The 20,427-nt window shown below is 39.1% G+C and overlaps 1 protein-coding gene and 1 long non-coding RNA gene across 2 annotated transcripts in view; one reads left to right on the forward strand and one right to left on the reverse strand.

Annotated features, from left to right (window-relative positions):
• The window catches only part of LOC117294595 (cilia- and flagella-associated protein 58-like), a 58,966-nt gene that overhangs the window by 30,589 nt on the left and 7,950 nt on the right, over positions 1 to 20,427 (reverse strand). The window contains exons 8-12 of the mRNA XM_033777080.1: positions 19,918 to 20,192; positions 19,190 to 19,351; positions 18,009 to 18,127; positions 14,202 to 14,370; positions 81 to 304 (exon numbers count right to left, since the gene is read on the reverse strand). Of these exons, the coding sequence (XP_033632971.1) occupies positions 81 to 304; positions 14,202 to 14,370; positions 18,009 to 18,127; positions 19,190 to 19,351; positions 19,918 to 20,192 (949 nt within the window). The remainder of the gene's footprint in view (positions 1 to 80; positions 305 to 14,201; positions 14,371 to 18,008; positions 18,128 to 19,189; positions 19,352 to 19,917; positions 20,193 to 20,427) is intronic.
• LOC117294596 lies at positions 264 to 20,039 on the forward strand. The gene is made up of 3 exons (XR_004519565.1): positions 264 to 348; positions 18,134 to 18,197; positions 19,979 to 20,039. It is a non-coding gene; the product is annotated as an uncharacterized LOC117294596 (long non-coding RNA).

The following is a 20,427-nucleotide window of genomic DNA, read 5'->3' on the forward strand; positions in this document are numbered from 1 at the left end:
GTTTCTGCTCAGAATAATATTGTCCAAAGAATAACTCTTAAAAAAACGGGAAGAGTGCTAAAAAAGAAGAAAAAAGGTACCTCAGATCATCGACATTGGCAACACTCTTGTTCAAAATATTCTTCTCCCTTCTCAGCTTCTTGATTTCTAATTTCAGGAGTCGGACGTCTTCCAGGCGCTGCCGGTACTGCATCTCCCCCTTGGCCAGTGTGGACTGCTGAATCTTGATTTTTTCGTAGAGTAAGGCCAGCTCGTCGTTACGACGGACCAGTTGGGTACCGAGAATGTCTCGCTCGCTTATCACCTTGTTTCGGAATGAGGGGAGAAAAACAAATTGACAATGATCAGGTGGGTGTTTATTTCTACTTTCTCATTTGTAAAGCTTTGTCAGTGTGGAATATGGGCAGACCTCGAAATGACCCACAGCACAGCAACTGCCATGGTGCCCAGTGCTTTTGCTGTGGTGCCCTCCTCAGGGTTTCAACACAAACTTGCATTCCCCCATTTAAGTGCCCCTTACCACCAGGGGGAAATTGCTCTGCCTCTTTAAGAGTACAGTTCAAAGTTCAAGGCCTGTTGGTGTGATTTGGGAAATGACAAAGACCTTCATACAATAAGAAATATTTGTGTTTCAAACAAACATACACCACAACGCAGAATACCTCGACCAAACTTCTCAAAAGAGATTTAATAACACATGGTTCTACCGAAAACCTTACCTAACATAATACCTCAGTCTTTCCATATCCTATTAAAAAAGCCACGTCAAATACGTAATAATGCAATTTTGGGTGGATAAATCATCAAACATTAAACTAGCTCAATGCAACTCATGGTTTGTGCTTCTATTAATCAGTGGAACCAGTTTGTGTGTGATGGGCATGGCTTGCAGTGGTTCTGGATAGGACAAGGTTCTTCTCAGTCAGTCCCTGCATGCCTGATACATGCCTGATACGTCGCGGAGACAACAAGGGCGATTGCATCCATGCCCCCTGGTCATTGCCTTGGTGCCCTTGAAATGCTCCAGTAGAAATTTACAATTCCCTCAGGGTGCCCTTTACCAGGGGAAAAATGCCTTGCTGTCCTTGCCCTATCAAAAACGAAGCATATACAGGCCTGAACTGTCTATGTGGATTTCATTCAATTTGTTGTCTATAATTTGGACATAAATTGAATTTGTGAACAAAAGTGGTCCCCACAGTAATTGTTTGACAAGAAGAAACAATCGTTTTTAACAAAATCATATTGTGGATTTTCACTTTCCTTCTTAATCAGATGTAGGCCTATAGTGCGGTACTTTTCATGCTTAAGAGAAAGGTCTGTTCTCTACAGTTCATGCAACCTTTTACAGATGTGGAATTGCAATTGATTACCTTACAGCACTTAGCCGACAGTCTTGTTATTTTAAAACCTTGCAATACCTCCCTCTAAATAGGGATTTTGAGCTGTGTGTCTAGAGCACGTAGGCTCTTCTCTGTGCATTTGTTTTGACATGTTCTTCCGTGCAATTTCATCTTGCTACACAAAGGGACTCATCTTTTAAAGGAACGTTACAGAAGTGGTAAGAAACAAAATCGTGAAGATCACAGATTTACATAAAACTTACACGATCTATAATTATGATGATTGTAGAAAACATCCCTTGAAATATTTCTGTCTCAAATGTCATTTTTTGTGAGAAATAAATAATATAACTTCGCGTTTGGAGTTTATCGCTCAGTGAGCATTTTATTCGTTGTTTTTCTTCCACCGATGTCATGCAGAATGTGTAATCGGTCTTTCACTATTCTCTCGTGACCCAGATGGCCGATCGATCTCAAACTTCTACAGGTTTGTCAGTTTATGTATATGGTGGATTACAGAAAGTGCGTACACTGCCAGCAAATGTTTTGTTAGTAAAACCAATTCTGTATTGTTCCTTTAAAGTCGTGTGTCCACAGGCACTATAATGACCTACAGAATGCATAAGCACAGTTTATTTGTTATAGCAGTCAATGCACTTTACTGCAGTCAATCGAATTACAAGTGTTTACTTTGGACTTAACTAAACGATCAAACAAAATGTGAAGTTCACATTTCAAAGAAACTATTCCTATTTTGTGCATATGCTACGAAAATATTAAATATAAAAGTAAATAATTATGTATACACAAACAGCTCTGTGCTGCAGTCACTGTGTGGACATTCCTTTATCTAAACACTATTTTTAAAGACCAGTTTTCTCACTTGGTGTATCCCATCACAGGCATCAAATAACAAGCCTGTGAAAATTTGGGCTCAATTGGGCACCGATGTTGCGATAAAATGATGAAAGAAAAAACACCCTTGTTGGACGAATTTGTGTGCTTTTAGCTACGAATGAAAGACTTCTAGCTAGAAGTCTTTTAATATTTTAGTGAGAAATTACCTCTTTCTCAAAAACTACGTTACTAGAGGGAGTCGTTTCCCACAATTTTTTATCAACAGCTCTCCAATGCTCGTTACCAAGTAAGTTTTTAAGTTAATTACATTATATTTGTTTGAGTAATTACCAAACGTGTACCTTAATTCCCTTTAACACTGTAAATAACAGTGTAGCCTTGTGTAGTCCACATAGTGACGGTAAGGATAGCATTACAGAAAAAGTTTCCTTTCTTAAACAGAGACAATAATTGAACCACCAGTTTTATACAAACAACTTTAGAGCTTTTTAAGGTAAATACAGGCGTTAAACACCTCCTTTAAAAGGAGCCCTCCCCCCCCCCCACACCCTCGGGAAAAAAAAAGCAAACATAAAAAGCTTGATGCGGCCACACACCAGCTGGCTCGCTCCTAAACATGCATCGAGTCAATTGGTGCACTCGTACGTGATCTGATCATGTTGAAATCATGTCAACATGAATGCAGTATTGTACAAAAAGCAGCTTCATAAGACTGTCAACATGCGATTTCTTCAGCATCGCCACAGATCTATACTCATTCACCCTATAGAGCAAGGGTGTTACAGCCCATGTATTGCAATCTGGGCCTTTAGCTTGCATTAAAGGCACTGAACACTATGTAGTAATTACTAAGAAAATAAATGTCATTGTAAAAGCTTTCTTGGTAACGAGCAATGGAAAGCTGTTGATAGTATCCGTAACACATTGTGAGAAACGGCTCCCTCTGGAGTCATTGCTTTCTGCTACTAGAGCTTCTTCCATTTTTTATGGCCACAGATCTTTTTCTTACGCCGCACCGTTTCTTTGGAATAGTCTTCCTGTGTATATTCGCCAAGCTAATACTTTACAATGTTTTAAGTCCTTGTTGAAAACTCATTTGTTTAAAGCTTCTTTTTTGTAATTTACCTATTTGTATCTTGTATCTTTCTCTAATTGTTTATTTTGTTGTTTCTTTAATGCGCTTAGAGGCTTTTGCATTAGGCGCTTTACAAATGTCTTATTATTATTATTATTATTATTATTATTATTATTATTACTATAAGAATTTTAGAAAAGGGTAATTTCTCACTCAAATAAGCTATTAAAAGACTTCAGGTCGGAATCGTCTCATATGACATCTGAAAGCACACACATTTAGTGCAACAAGGGTGTTTTTTCTTTCATTATTCTCTTGCAACTTTGATGACCAATTGTGTCCAAATTTTCACACACAAATTGAGAATACTGATCTTTGACAATTACCAAAGGCATCCAGGGCCTTTAAATTAAAGAGAGGGTATACTTTTTGTAAATCAACGGCCATAAACACTTACTTGGTAATAAACACACACTTGGTAAGAAGCGTTGCAGCTGTTGATAACTTAAAACATTTTGGGAGATATTTCCATTCAAAGTGGTAGAGAGAGAGACTCAAAAACATTTAAACTTCAGAATTTTTTTCTGCACGAATTACCGACTATTCTTCCTGCCTGGACAGCTTCAGATTTTCAGCAATATCTCAAATATCCCAATGTAATTGTGTTCACAGAATAAAGTGTTATTGTGACACCCTATAGTATGTAAATTTTGTTTCTTTTGTGGAACCTACAAAATGTGACAACAATCTTGGTGTCAATGTAACACCCAAGTTTTTGCAGTGTTTGAATGCGATACAAAACAAAATGTCTCCACACTGCAATCAAAATGATTTCTCGAAAAAAATTGAGTTGACGCGACTTTGTTGCACTGACTGTGATCGTGATGTCTTTTAAGAACAAACCTCTTGAGTATGAAATTGATTTCCCCGGAAAATACAAAATTTAGTCAAAAGAACTGCAAGTCGATACAGCAGTTGAGATACTTCCCAATATCCCCACGTCATCCCCCACTCAAACGACCCCAATGTTATCCCGGTGTCTGAGACACTGACACCCACGTCAAAACCATTATCCCAGTGTGAAACAGCTCTGTTAGTGTCGTTTTAGGATTTAATTACAAATCCTCCATTCACTCCAAATCGCTATCTGATACCGGAGTCTTTGTTTGAGGCAGGTGACACTCGAGAATGACTTTCCGTTTTATCCCGAATCACAACAGTTAGGGCTATCCCTATCAGAGTCGTAATGCCCATACGAGTATAGCCAAGCCCGTCAATCAAGTGCACTTGTTGGAAATTTAATCCAACAAGTGCACTTTTTCGGTATAATATCATGCATGATTTTTTAATGTTACAGGGGGTTTGTGGTATAGACCTGGTGGTAAAGTTATCCCCATATTGATTAAAGGCAGTGGACACTATTGGTAATTACTCAAAATAACTATCAGCATAAAACCTCAATTGGTAACGAGTAATGGGAAGAGGTTGATAGTGTAAAACATTGTGACAAAAAACAGCTCCCTCTGAAGTGATGTAGTTTTCAAGAAAGAAGTAATTTTCCGTGATTTTGATTGTGAGACCTCAGATTTAGAAATAAAGGTCTCGAAATCAAGCATCTGAAAGCACACAACTTCGTGTGACAAGGTGTTTTTTTCTTTCATTATTATCTCACAACTTCGACGACCGATTGAGCTCAAATTTTCACAGGTTTGTTATTTTTTGCATATTATGTTGAGATACATCAAGTGAGAAGACTGTTCTTTGACAATTACCAATAGTGTCCAGGGTCTTTAAATCACTGCACTTTTATCAACGGCTAAGTAGCTAACTATGGCCCTTTTCGTAACTACGGACCATGGCATGGGCTTATAACTATAGGAAAGGACCCAAAGGAGCCTCAGTCCAAGCCCTAAAGCCCAGGACGCCGTTTCGGTGCAATTTCATGGCCCTGCTACGGTGGAATTCTGCGCTATTGCCAATAATCATTGTGGCCGTTTTGGAAACCACTGTTTCGGCTTGAGGCTTCTTGGTGGGTTTCGCTCACCTATTTGAAGCCCCGTAAGGAAAGCACACACTTTCTGAAAATAACTAATGAAGCCCAAACCAAAACACAATCCCAAGACGTGGTTACGAAAGATGACCACTTTACTTTACAAAGACTGCATTTCCTTAAGTTCTACCTCAGCAATTGAGATGTCAGACGTAATTTAATCATTGAAAGCAGAGATGTTAAACTTGCATCGGGGATAAAGTAATATTATTTTAGGTTTTTGCCCATGCACCGATGTGTGTTAGCACTGTATGCTCAGTACTTTCCCGAGTCCTGTGAAAAAAAGTCTAGTTGGTAAGACACTGCTCTAGAACGACAAAGGTCATGGGTTCGAATCCCAACAAAGTAATACATTATGCCTGTGATATTTTTTATCACAGGACTCGGGAAAGTACTGGGTATCACAGTGCTAACACACATCGGTGCATGAGTAAAAACCAAAATTGACATTGAAAGTATTATCTTCTTCTTGTTTCTCAAAGAAAGAGCCAAACAATAGAAACATCATTCCCTTTAATGCGCAAAATCAAGATTGATTTCTCCTCCGCGCCAATGCTTGACAAAATACCCATCGGGTTTAATATCACCTGAACTGTATGAGATAGAAACATGCAAGCAGGCAATGTACACTCTCTTGGCCCCCTGCAGTTGCTACATGTACATATTTACATGTGTATGCTGAGGACCCAGCGCCTGAGACGACCGATTCAGGATGTGCAATCCTTCTGATAATTGTTTGCGGTTAGTTGAGCACATTTATCAATTTAAAAGGTAATTTTGAATGAGAGAGAAAAAAATAATGTTGCCAGGTAAAGATATATTTTTATTTTTTATTTCATTTGGTTGGATGACGGAGGGAATGACCAAATGAACTGCCACAGGGATTGCTCCTGTAGGGGGTCTATTGATTTGCACATTACACTATACTTCTATCAGACAGATTTGACTGTAATAATTGGAATGGTTTAAAGGTACTGAAAACTATTGGTAATTACTCAAAATAAATGTTTAGCGTAAAAAATTACGTTTCTCACATAGCTCTATAGTTGCAAGGGTCGTGGGTTGGAATCCAACCCGAGTAACATGACTGTAATATTTTTTCCACAGGACTCGAGAAAGTACTGAGTATACAGTGCTTACACACATCGGTGTATGGGTAAACAACCAAAATTAATATTCTTTATCCCCGATGCAAATTTAACAAGTCTTATATCATTGCGGTACCCGCTGCCAAAACATAGGATTTGAACTGCCTCTAGCTACCGGGCAACCTCGGTAGTCTAGTTGGTAAGACACTGCTCTAGAATTGCAAGGGTCGTGGGTTCGAATCCCACCCGAGTTTACATGCCTGTGATCTTTTTTTCACAGGACTGGGGAAAGTACTGAGTATACACACGTTGCTAACACACCGATGTGTATGGGTAAAAACCAAAAATTAATATTCTTTATTCCCGATGCAAATTTAACATCTCTTATCTCCATTGCTCGTTAAGTATTTATGCTAACAATTATTTTGAGAATTTACAAATAGTGTCCAGTGCCTTAAAGGCATAGATTTGGCTTCATGTTTTCTTTCATTTTATTCTGCTAGGTGAAACTCCACTTCCTATAACAGTGGAGGTTGCAAATTATTACCACAATGATGTAGTCATGCCGTAAGTGCTTTCAATTCGACTCATGGGAGTACTTTGGCGTGACTCCCGCCAAAAGTGCACACAGATTACCGCCCTTATTAAAATTCCATTTAGGTGTGGAGTTAAGTACCGTTGTTACGACAGAGACCAATTTACCCGTGTTGTTGTTTCTGTTCTCTTATTTTTTTTAATGAGCAAAACGTACAAACAATTATCCCAGAACAAACCCCTTGCCTTTATCGCAGTGCACCGAACAGTGATTGATCATGGAGTGGATGTATATCATGTACTGTGATTATTAGTGAGGCAATTATAATTATATACAGTTTTTAAGTGCAGCAAATGAACAAGACAAATCATGAACGTGAAAACAGTTGTAAAGTTCAACGCTTGTGTTGTAGAATTATTTATACTTCAGTTGTTTTCATTTCAAATCTATATGGAATGAATTCTTTCAAACATGGGGTTGTTGACTCTACCAACTCTGCTCTACCAAGTATATGGTGCACTTATTTGTCAATATTCTCAAGAGAGAGAAAGAGAGAGAATAGTCTACTTTTTTATTTTTATAATTACCGTAATCACTGATGACATTACTCTTTCTTAGAAATAAATTCCCATCCGCATCCCCAAAGGCAGCTGCCCTTTTTTAAAAGCATGCCAATTTCCATTAAATATTCATTAAATTTACAATGTCAACATCTCATAATATAAATATTCATCAGACGTCCCAGATAATTTTCTATCAGCTAACTTTGCGATTTGTCGATCCTGATTTTGGCGGCAATAATAGACTACATTGTACCACTTCCCTGGTAACAGTTCATGCCCATGCATATTTGTTTTCTTCTCTGAATGGTGCGGTATAATCAAACAGCAAATACAGGCAATCAATCTTTTCAAACGAAAAAAAGAAGATTTTCAGCTCTTTGGGGGAAAATGCCGCTGGAATTTCAGGATTTCGAATTAGAAACTAAACACCTTCTCTCGAGGGGGATTTGTGACAGGAAGAGAAGTTACAAAAATAATAAATAACCACAAGTTCAGATGAGATGTGTTCTTTGAAATATTTCCCCTTCAATCAGAGAGTTGTTTTTTTTGTTTTTGTTTATTTATCGCAGACACGTTGATATTTTTATGTCCTCTAAAAAATGTGAACTGTAGATCTTTGGACAAACTGCTTCTGTCAACACCAAAGGCAAGTGCTTCTTCTTACAGAGAAGGCATTAAAAGGAGGTCACAGCCCTTCTCTGTTGCCCTGGTCTAGGTTGGAAGTGCCGTTTGCAAAAATGAAAATGGCCTTGTGGCCCTCTTAAAATTACAAGCCAGCGGTGAAACACAGCTTTTCATCTTTTGCGCCCAAAGTAATATAGGTCTCTTAATAATGTCCGCAATCTTACTTGTTATGTTAAAATATAAGTTAAAGACTTTCCTATTCCCATTTTCAACAATTTTTTTATTCAATTTTAGTTTAAAATGATCGTCCGTCTCGTTAGCATTCAAACAGTTTATTATTGATTTCACTGGTCAAAATATGGTCATTCAATTTCACAAAAGCAAAGAGCAAGAGGCCGGTCAGCCATTCAACTGAAGTATAACTAAAAATAGTCTTCAATGACTAAAAAAAAAAAAATCCTTAAAAAACAATATTTGAATGGGAAGAACGAAATCATGTGTGCACAATAACGAATTTTGAATGCAATATGGCTTAAAAAAAGACTTGTTTGAATTATGATATTGATAGGCATTGCATGGATTTGAATGGATATAAAACTGGATATTTTTTTGCTAAAGTTAGCCGGGAAAACTTATATTAGTTTTGATGCATTTTGGTTGTGGAAAAAAAAAATTATCCATGTATGATCAACGAGTCACTGTTATGGGAGACACTGCTTCCTTCTCAAAAACTAATGACGTCATCATTAAAAGTGCTTCCATTTGAAGTGCATGAAATATTGCTTTTTGTATGAAAAATATTGACGTCAAACATCTCATATTTTGTGCAGATTCAGCTGAACTAACCAAACGTTAGCACTCCAGGAGCATTGGTTGTTGGCAGAGTGATCCTGTCTTGTTTTGATATGATCTTGTGTGGCAATTTAGTATAGCGTGAACATTGAGCCAACTATGTGTTGTATGCTGAGATGTTTTGTTAAAAAACCCTCATCGCAAACATTTGACAGATGAAATTATTATTTCTTGGAAAACATTTTTTGGGGTGCTATACTCCTTTCACATTTGGTGCTCGATATGTGACATTCATCCCCCCTTAATATAAACTGCTTCTTCACAGTTTTTTTTTTACCCAATGTGTTGTCCTGTCAAAGCGCAGGAAATATCCCACATCGCATCCATGGGTCCTCATTTCAGTATCGTATGCAATTTCAATCCTGATACTTCACCGAGGCAACAAGGGGGATTGCCTCATGTGCCGGTCATCGTTGCCTTGGCCCCTTCAATGCTCCGCTGGAAATCACAACAATTTCCTCATTATAGGGTGCCCTTAACCAATGAGAAAATGCCTTGGTGCCCTTGCCCTTTCGAAAAAGAAGCACAGCATACAGGCCTGCGATTTAATCCACACAAACATACCCATAAATCTCGCAGTAAGCTGATGGTGACATCGTTTCAATTCCATGCCATAATTGTTCTCCCTCTTTACATGAAGTATACATTTCTTTTTTGGATCTCAGTTTCCAACTTTCATTACCAAACAGGAAGTACACTGAACACAAAATCAATGTTTCCCTCAATTTATTTTTAGCGTCCCCCATTCTTTTGCGGCGGTGACGGTAGTTTTCAATTCCGCAACAATTTGTCACCTAAGTGCAAACAATGCCGACAGCTAGATATCAAATATTTGCCCGTCTCAGGATTAAAAGTTAGTTTTTTTCACCCCTGGGCTTATCGATGACGGACTCAAAAATATTATTACTATATTCAATTTGGGAAACAGCTGAGATTTTGTCCGATCAAACTATGACGCAGATTGTTTTAAGTTCCTGAGATGGCACGAGTATAGTGAATGGCAAAGATGGGAGAGCCTGATCAAACAAATGGTGATAGCACGTTCGAAGACTTTATTGCAGCATAGAGATTGTTGTGTACTTGCCCTGTCCACCCCCACCCTTCTTTCTCTCTATCTTGCTTGCCGAAGAAACGTTTCCCTGTCCACCCCCATTCCTTCTCTTTCTCAATCTCTCTCTCTCTCTAGCCAATAGAGCACTAATACCCTGACGCAAAGCCAAAGGTGAACCACTCTCGGTGTGCTTTGGCGACCATGACCAGAAACAATTTTCTGACAAAAAGTTCACCGACCGAAACAATTTCCGAGAGCTACGTAAAAGCGAGTCGGTAACCAGAAACAGTTTGAGACGTAGGTCGATCATTTCAGTTTTGCAGTATTCAGAGAAGTGCGCGAAATGCAAATATTGTGTCCTCCATAATTCATGTAATTTGTCAAGTTGTTTGTACAACCTGGCACCATTGTCACCTGGTTTTATTTTTATAGCGATTTAAAAAACTCTCTTTTTGTTTATTTTGGGGCTTGAACGCGTCAGTTTCCCTTGTGGTTTAATATTCTTGATATTTTTTGTCTGCTTAAGATATTTACATAATGCATACTAAATGGAGATTAAACAAGACTTGACGGTGAGTAGTGAAATAAATCATAATAATTGAATCTAATTTGTGAAGCCGACACTATTTTCACCTAGGTTTATTTTAATATCGATCCAACTTGTTTTAATTTTCTTTTTAGTTTTGGGTTATGAACACATCAGTTTCCCTTGTGGTTTATTTGATTATTTTGTTTACAACAGTACCAAAATTTGAATTTTTATTAGATGGGGCATTTAGTGGTGCTTTTTCCTGGCTGGACTAGCTTTTTAACCTTTGTCTTTATTCTATATTTTGCTTGTTGTAAAGATTTTGTGCTGTTGTCGTATATCCGTAGTCTTTATTTAAACTAGGCTGTTTTCTGTTTGATAAATTAAATGTTTATATTTGCACAATATTAAAATTTTAATGTATTTGTAGTTGCTGAGCATCTCCGAAAAACAGTATAAAGTTTTTCTGACACCATCGCTAAGAGTTTCAACAAACTGACAGAACCTTAACTATGGATACAGCGCCTTCACAGATCAATTAGCCCATAGTCTGAACATCCAAGAGATTGACTGACAACCTTTCGTCTTTCTTTTCCACAAATATCTTCCTGCTTAGTCTGTCTCATTCACAAACTAATTACTTTCCTCCCAACTTTTGGTTTTGTCTTTTGTATTTCCAACGTCTTGCGCTCAACCCCCCACCCCCCCCCCCCCTTACCCCTCACAGGTCACACAGTGTCTTGTTGAAAAGTGTGGGGTAATTCTGTACTATAAGCATTTTTTTTATTTTAGTTTCCATCATTGAGCTGCCCTCAACGTCGAAAAAACTGCCCTTGTGAAGACCTTGTGAAGTAAACACTTAATGCATCTATTGCACTGTTAACACATCGCAAGGGGTCATTCTAGATTTTAAAAGTTCAGCTGTTTGTTGTGTGGACATGACAAAAGACAATAGATCTGTACTGGCCATAGGAATGGCTGACCAATTTCTCCATGCGACATTTCCTGATATCAGTGAATGTAAAAGTACAAACATGTTGTACTAAAGAAAAATTACAGTGTAGCTCTGTACATAAAACCTTACATAATTGAAATTCTATAAAATGTCCTTCGTATATTTTATGGTCAGGGATGTAGCACACGCACAGATGCAACCCGACTACGGTTTAGGTTACTTGATAAAAAGCAGAAGTACACTCGGATACTCTACTTGTGTTAGGGTTACATGTAAATGAATGCCAGTGTTTCCCCCTTGCCTGTACATATGATATGTAAGGTGTGCTCCCACAAAGTTTCAGAAGTGTCTTTCAAATGTTTACGGCATCATGCATTTTATGCTAACACAAAACACAGCGAAAAGGTGACACAGGCTGCAATTAAGTACTATCATGTCTAAAAAAAAGAGAAAAAAGGGGGAGATATAACACAACAAAAAGTGCTGCAGACATGAGGTCTCAAATCAAAAAAGATTTTTATTCCCGCCAATGGACAACTGAATGACAATAAGAAGAATATTTTCACTTATCCGTTTTTCAAGTTGTCAATAATCGGGGGAAAAAAGCTTGTTGCAAAAGTTTGTGTGCTTTCAGATGCCTAATAAAAAAGCCTTCAGACTTGGAAGTCTTTTTAATGTTTGACTGAGAAATTACATCTTTCTCAAAAACTACAATACTTCAAAGGGAGCCGTTTCTCACAATGTTTTGTACTAACTGAGCTCCCCACTGCTCGTTATCATGTTAGTTACAATGCCAACAATTACTTTGTGTAGTTACTAATAGTGTCTATGGCTTTAATGTTGATTAGTAATTTACTGTCTTTCAAAGGCTTAGTGTAAAAATACATTTCCCGGGAGACCCCAATGACTATAGTTCTGAGAATATAACTATTGTTCAGGCCCGAGTCCATTCTTGTAAGGCACTTTAGCCTGGGACCATCAGAGATAATGGACACATTTAGTAACGCTGACTTACTTTGGTATTTTTTTTTGCTAACTTTGAATAGACCCAACCGCAGTTTTAATTCCATCAGTGCTGTAGCCACAGAGCAAACACTGTAGCTCCTGCTAAAATGCTGCTACCACTCTGATGTTTTTTGCCTAACTTTGAAGAGACCCAACCGCAGTTTTAATTCCATCAGTGCTGTAGCCACAGAGCAAACACTGTAGCTCCTGCTAAAATGCTGCTACCGCTCTGATGTTTTTTGCCTAACTTTGAAGAGACCCAACCGCAGTTTTAATTCCATCGATACTGTAACCGCGAAAAGCCTGCGCTTGATGGTTTCATGATCATTTCAAAGTATGTTAATCTCTTTGCTGGTGGCCACGCTGGAGCCATACCTATTTAAAATTCTGCCAAGAAGACAAGCATTCGACCCCCCCCCCCCACACCCTCTGGCATCTAAGGCAATATGGCCTATAAATGATGAAGTCTGCCTAGTGGTCAGCAAAGGCGTCCAATTACACAATCGGCGAGTTTTGGGTTGCTCTTAAGGCTTGCAGTCATGCCATTTGATCTTTCGCTGCGCAGTCCTCAATCACGGAATGAGTGGACTAATTAATAATCATTTGATGCGGAATTGCCAAGTACTTATTCAATTCCACAATCTAAAATTCTGAAACCTGTTAGGGACAGCTTTAAAGGGTTTGTACACAACCCTGCAAGGGATCAACACAGGTGTCCTTTTTTTATAGAGCTGCTTAAGCACAAAAAGTAGCTAAGCACTGTAACCAAGTTATGCTTACCATAACAGGGTTACCAGTCAAGATACTAATTTGTGATTGGTATCCTGCTCATTTCCGCTAAGGAGAAAATTTTCAGGCATTATTTGTCGCTTAAGTAAACAGTAAGCACATTTTCTTTGTGATCACTTCATCAGAAAAGTTTGCTTAGCATAAGCATATTTCACAGGTTAGCAAGAAAATTAGGCAGCCAGCTTGTGAGTTCACCATAATAATGTCATCATTCAACTTGAAACAGTAAGCAACAAAAGGTTGTCATGCCCTTGTGTGTGCTTCAGTTAATAAACCTTAGCGCTATGAAATGGACACTTGGCAGTAAGCTCAAAATCGGTCGTTAAGCTTCTCTATGACAACTGGCAATTTCTCGCTGTAAAGAAAACTGAATTCCTCCTTGAAGAAATCAGTCCATATGTAACATTAGAGAAAATTATAACTGGAAAATTTGTTTAAGACGTTGATCATGGTAATGTCATCTTATTTTAATCTAATACAAGTCAACGTAACCAAAAATTTCATGGGAAAATATACAATTTTCACACACACCACTTGCTCATACTACCCTCTTGTTTTACAAAGCCATGAAAGCTATCGTCCGATCTAAACAATTGCACGCTTCAGTGCCCCGAGTCACATGAATGAGTTTCACATTAAGAATTTTCCAATAGACCCCTTATCTGTATCAGATTGAGCTTTCATGGTCCTCCATCCACCATGTTTCCTTCGTCGGCTAAAAAAATCCAAGCTGTAATGCAAGAGGAACTAAAACTAAGCGTACCCCGATTGTTTACCCCATCAACAAGTCATGCCGCCCGCTCCTTCTTATCGACTTTCAAATCAATTAATGCTAGCCGACTGAACCAGTTTGGGGTTTCAAGAAATTGCCGCAAAACACCTACCTGATCAAGTTCCTTCTTCTGGCGGAGACGCTCCGCATCTGCCTCGGAGATGATCTTGAGGAGTTTACGTTCCTCCGCTTCCTGGGCCTCGATGTAGGCCTTGCTCTCGGTGGCCTGCTGTTTCATGCGTTGCAGCTCTCCCTTCAGGGCCTCTTTCTCCTTCTCAACCCTAGAAAGGAGGAATAAACAAGGAAATGCAATCTTCAAGAAGGTGGACAAGCAGTTTAGCGTTATGTATTGTCACGTTCGGCATTTCTTGGATAATGGCCTTTTATACTATGCAGGAAAGACACATTCAGTTACACTATGTAAAAGGAACACACTGCTGGAACAAAATTTAACATTTACTTCACATTGGTGATGAGTGAAAAATCAAGAGACAGACAAAATTTGTCTGTATTGCATTTGCTATGTTTTTCCACTGTGACCATTATTTAATTTATTTTGGAAGTATTATGAAATGTAATGGGTTTTATGTGGAGGACTTTATGGGTATCAAGGTTAATCGCAATAGTGGGAATATAGTTCTTCGTAGGGTTGAAAGTTAAAGACACTGATTTGGTAATAAAACTTTAACAAAAACTTATTGGTAATGAGCAATGGAGAGCTGTTGCTAGTATAAAACATTGTGAAAAACAGCTCCCTCTAAAGTAACTCTGTTTGTGAGAAAGAAATAATTTCTCACTAAAAAATTTGAATTAAATTCGAGACCTTAGCTGAGGTCTCGAATTCAAGGCATCTGAAAGCACACAACTTTTCTTCCATTAATCTCTCGTAACTTCAATGACCAATTGAGTTCAAATTTTCACAGGTTTGTAATGTTATGCATGCTGAGATACACCAAGTGAGAAGACTGGGCCCAATTTCATGGCTCTGCTTACCGTAAGCACAGAATCGGCGCTTACGGAAGCAGGGAATTCTGTGCTTACAGCAAGCGTATTTCACGGGTTGGCGGAGAATTTTGGCTTTTGCGCGTGCGTACTCCCCGTTAGCTACGCATTCTAGGCATACAGGGCTAGCGCAGAAATTCGGCGCTTGCACGTAAGCGGGGAATCGTGATCCTTGAGCGCAGAATTCGGCGGTAAGCAGAGCAATGAAATTGGGCCCTGGTCTTTGACAATTACCCAAGGTGTGTCCATAGTGCCTTTAAGAACACTGTGTTTACATGCTGAAATTTGTGCATGGTTTTTCATTACTTTCTCGTTACTCACACAACAAATTAAGCCCAAACTTTTACAGTTTTGTATTTTTTTTTGCATCATCTAATGGTTGATCGCCCACACCATTAACACTGCCTGTCACTATTTTGTCAGCTCTACCAATCCTATAAAGAGAAAGGGCAGGTCCCAGTGTTTCTGGCAAGGTCTTGCGCCAATAGGCGCAACCTCTCCTTGTATTTTTTTAAGGGGTAAATAAAGGTTGCTTGACCTCGTTAAATCATTCTTGATAAATCAGGGCCCACAAGTCGTTTTCTCGAAGCACTATAGGATTCATCTTAAGATGAGTTGACAGTATTACCATTAGTGATTTGTAATGTGACATCAATGGGAGACTTTCTGGGACGATAGAGGGCAGCAGACTTACCGGGTAAATCCATTGTTCTCAGAATTATGCGCATGTTCAGAACTACGTAAACAATGGAAATTTACCCGGTATGTCTGCTGCCGCCTAGCGTTGGAAAGTCTCCTATTAAGATTGATACACAGACAGTTAAGAACAAATTGCCCCCCCCCCATATGATAGACATGATGCATTATAAATGTCCACTTTTATTATTATTATTTTGGATTTTTTTACAGGAAATCATGGTCCCTGTACACGTTTGCTAATGACTCTTAAAATTAATGTGAACCAAAACTTGACTTCTATTATTATTATTTTGCACTAGTCCTACTAGACTTGAGTGCTGCTTTTGACACTGTTGATCATAACATCCTTCTCTCTCGGCTCCAGAATCACCTTGGCATAGAGGACACAGCCCTAGCATGGTGCAAATCGTATCTCCACAATAGAAATGTATGTATTGGCACTGCGATATCCGACCCTGTTGTTTTGAACTACTCTGTGCCACAGGGGTCGGTACTCGGCCCGCAGTGGTTTACGCTGTACACTTTACCGATTCGTGACATCATCCTCAAATTTAATCTGAATTACCATGTGTACGCAGACGACACTCAGCTATACATCACGTTTAAATCTTCTCAAGAAAACGCCAATGCATCTATTGCAAGACTTGAGAAATGCATCCAAGAGATTCGACGTTGGACACAACAAAACTTCCTGAAGTTAAATGATGATAAGACAGAGTTCCTTTTATTTGGATCAAGTCAACAGTTAACTAAGGTTTCAGTGCCATACATCTCCATCGGTGATGCTCGGATAGCTCCTTCGCTGAAAGCTCGGAACTTGGGGGTTATTTTTGATTCATCGATTGACACTTCAGCCAAAAATCAACAATATTGTTCGTTTATCATCATATCACATCAGGATTATAGGTAAGATTCGCAAGTACTTGGACAAAAGTGCCACTGAAAAGGTCATTCATGCATTTGTTACCTCTCGTCTTGACAACGACAATGCTCTTCTCTACAGTCTTCCTAACAACCAGATTTCCCGACTTCAACGGCTCCAAAATACTGCTGCCCGCATTGTGACACTGTCTAGAAAATCCTGTTCTATCACCCCCATTCTGAAACAACTACACTGGCTCCCTATCTCTCAACGAATCATCTTCAAGCTGATGCTCATTGTCCACAAAGCTCTAAATGGCAAGGCTCCCCACTATATTTCTGATCTGCTACAAGTTTACACTCCATCAAGGAATCTTCGATCAAGTTCCATGCTTCTCCTCATTGAACCCAAGTCTCGACACTCATGGGGTGACAGGTCTTTTTCTTCAGCCGCGCCACGCATCTGGAACTCTCTACCACTTAATCTTCGATCTTGTGTTTGTACCGCAAAATTCAAGTCTCTTCTCAAAACTTATCTTATGTCACAGGTTTTCAATGACTAATTTTGTTGTGTCTTTTTCTTTGTGTTGTGTTTTGTTTTTGTTTTGTTTTTGGTTTAACTGCGCCTTGAACACCCAGCAGGGTGGATATGTGCGCATTACAAGTCTTATTATTATTATTATTATTATTATTATATAATACTCATTTATTTTTACAGGAAATCATGGTCCATTAAAGAGTCTGTATACATTTGCTAATGACTCTGAAAAATTAATGTCAACAATAACTTTACGTGCTACGAAGTACAGCAGCTTTGAATAGTATATTGCCTTTTGAGAAACATTTCACTTCGAAGTACGGTGGAAATAGGTATCCCTTTTTATTCCCAAAAATTTGAATATAAGTATGATTGTGTATTCCTAAGCGCTTAGAGACTTTCTTTTGGAGGTGCAGTGGACACTATTGGTAATCACTCAAAATAACTATCAGCATAAAACCTCACTGGGTAACGAGTAATGGGGAGAGGTTGATGGTATAAAACATTGTGAGAAATGGCTCCCTCTGAAGTGACATAGTTTTCGAGAAAGAAGTAATTTTCCACAAATTTGATTTCGAGACCTCAAGTTTAGAATTTGAGGTCTCAAAATCAAGCATCTGAAAGCACACAACTTCGTGTTACAAGGGTGTTTTTTCTTTCATAGTTATCTCGCAACTCCGACGGCCAATCAAGCTCAAATTTTCACAGGTTTGTTATTTTATGCATATGTTGATATACACCAAGTGAGAAGACTGGTCTTTGACATTTACCAATAGTGTCCACTGTCTTTAAAGGGTTAATGAAATATTGAGTTCTTACCTTTGATGATCAAGGTGCTCCTTAACCAGTGCTGCCTCCTTGGCAGTAATCTCCTCCTTCAGCTGATCTATCTGATGGTTCATAATCTTCAATTTACGTTTCATCTCCGTGATCTCATCCTACAGATAAAGAAAGAGAGGTAAAGAATTTATACCAGTGAACAGGACTCAAAATTAAACTGGATCGCAGGTCAGTACATTAAGATTTGGGCCACTCCAGTAATATCGCGATCGGACAAGCCTGGTTGTCTTGTATATTTAAGTAAATTAAATACAGAACTCACTGATATATCAGACATAATATGTCTTTCAGTTCTGTTGAGTATCAAAGCAGCATGACAAATGAGTAAGATCTGTGCTTGTTCAACTCATTTTAACATGGTTTTTGTAAAATAAGTTTTGCTCCAGTAAAAATGTTGAGCTTGGACAAAGAATCTGATATGTCTTTCTTTCTTTTGAGTATCAAAATAGCATGACAAATGAGTAAGATCTTCGCTTGTTCAACTCATTTTAATATGGTTTTGTAAAATAAGTTTTGCTCCAGTAAAAATGTTGAGCTACGAGCCCTACAGTCTTGTGGTTTCCCCCCCCCCCCCCCCCCCCGAATAGACCGATCCATTAGGCTCCGCCCACAGTGCGTGTGTGAGCAAGAACACGTGAGCCTCTCCAATGCCATTCTGCACAACTCTGCCGCGCGCGCCAAGCATACGTGCACGCGAGTCGGACTTTATTTTGTCAGACTTTTGGTGACGCAATGGGTTGTGATTGGTCAATAGGCAATGGGGCGGAGCTTGATGGAGCGGTCTGTTGGAGCCCTGAGTGAAGGTACTGACTAAGGAAGTTTGGGGGAAATTGTAATTTTAAAGATTTAACATTCAATTCATACACCAAGCTTAGTGTCTGATGCCTGAAACCTGTGAAGGTGGGTCGAAGTCCAGGCTGCGGTGCCTCTGTTAATAACCTTTGGATAATCAGTGGCCAATAAGTTGGTTACCGGTTGGTCTGAACAGCTTTGTCACTGCGCCTCAACAGAACACGCGAAGACGCTCAACGGAAGACCAATGTTTCTGGTTGGGGTTACCATAACGCACTCCAGCCTGATTGGTGTAGCAATATAACACCCAGTGCCTTTGAGGCATACAATAACTACCAGAGATCAGTGGGTCTTCTACTTAGCCTTACCTGAGACTCAATCAAGTTCTTGCTGTACAGGTTACGGTCACTGCGCACTGCTTCATACAGATTCTGCTGCTGCTTCAACTTGGTCTCTGCCTCCGCAATCTTCTTCTTGTAGTCAAAGATCTGCATCTCACGCACTTTGACATCCTCCATGTGTTGAAGAACCTTGTGGGTAAATAATAGGCGAAATCATGACATGTTCTGGTACATGGGCGTGTTTAGGCGGCTTGTCAGAAAATAGTTTTTGATGTAATGTTCGATGACCAAAACCTTTTCCCGAGAGCTGCTTGAAAACTAGTCAGTTAACAGAAACAGTTTTGTGACCTAGAAGTTAAAAGTTATTGTTGTCAAAAGAGTACAGCTTTAACTTTAATTTCAAAAGTTTGGAACTTTGGTCTTTTGAAATGTTATCAAAATGTTAGGATTGATATTTTTTCATTTTTAACAGAACTTTGTGGAAATTTTGTTGTTAGTTTCTTAACTTTACCATCTTGAAACCAAGCCAAACAGCGCCACATCTTGGTTACAGTTTGGTTGGAACAGCTGCATCACAGTGGTTGACCCAAACTCACAAACAAAACCAAACCAATAATCGAATGTGAAATAAATAAAAATTCCTTTTGACTGAAATTTCCGCAGATTGACACGCAAATCGGGCGTATCTGCCTGATACTCAAGCTTTGGCAGCAGGGGAACCCTGATCAAAAGAAAAAGTAGTTAGTTGGCGTTACCTTTTGGGTGAGATCACTGGCCTCATTGATGTATCTATCTCTCTCTTTCTCCAACTGGTAGATGATCTTACGTTGCTTCTGCGCCTCGTCTTTATAATTCTGGATCTCCTGCTCCAGGTTCTTCTTGGACTGTTCGTGGAGCTTGACCAGGTTGAGCTGCTTCTGCGTGGCGTTGGCCGCCTTCAGGAGGTTCTTATTGAGGATGTCTCGTTCGCGGACGAGGTCGTCGATCGCCTTACGGTCCATCTCAACTTGCTTCTTGTTGGTCTCGATTTCTGCGAGAGGAAACAATGTGACGAGGTGAGTACAAGAGATTGATATGAAAATAGTGGATTCTAAATATATCCTTCATACCCTAGCCCTAAAGAATGGTACACCAACTACATGTAATTAGGGGTACGTTTTGGCGAACGTAACCGGTAACTTTTTCGGTTGAATTGGCCAATGATAAATCACTAGCCAATGACCAAAACAGTTGATCATTATGACTGCCAAATCGCACCCTTGTTA

This window comes from Asterias rubens, chromosome 9, assembly GCF_902459465.1.
Source record: "Asterias rubens chromosome 9, eAstRub1.3, whole genome shotgun sequence".
Lineage (NCBI taxonomy): Eukaryota > Metazoa > Echinodermata > Asteroidea > Forcipulatida > Asteriidae > Asterias > Asterias rubens.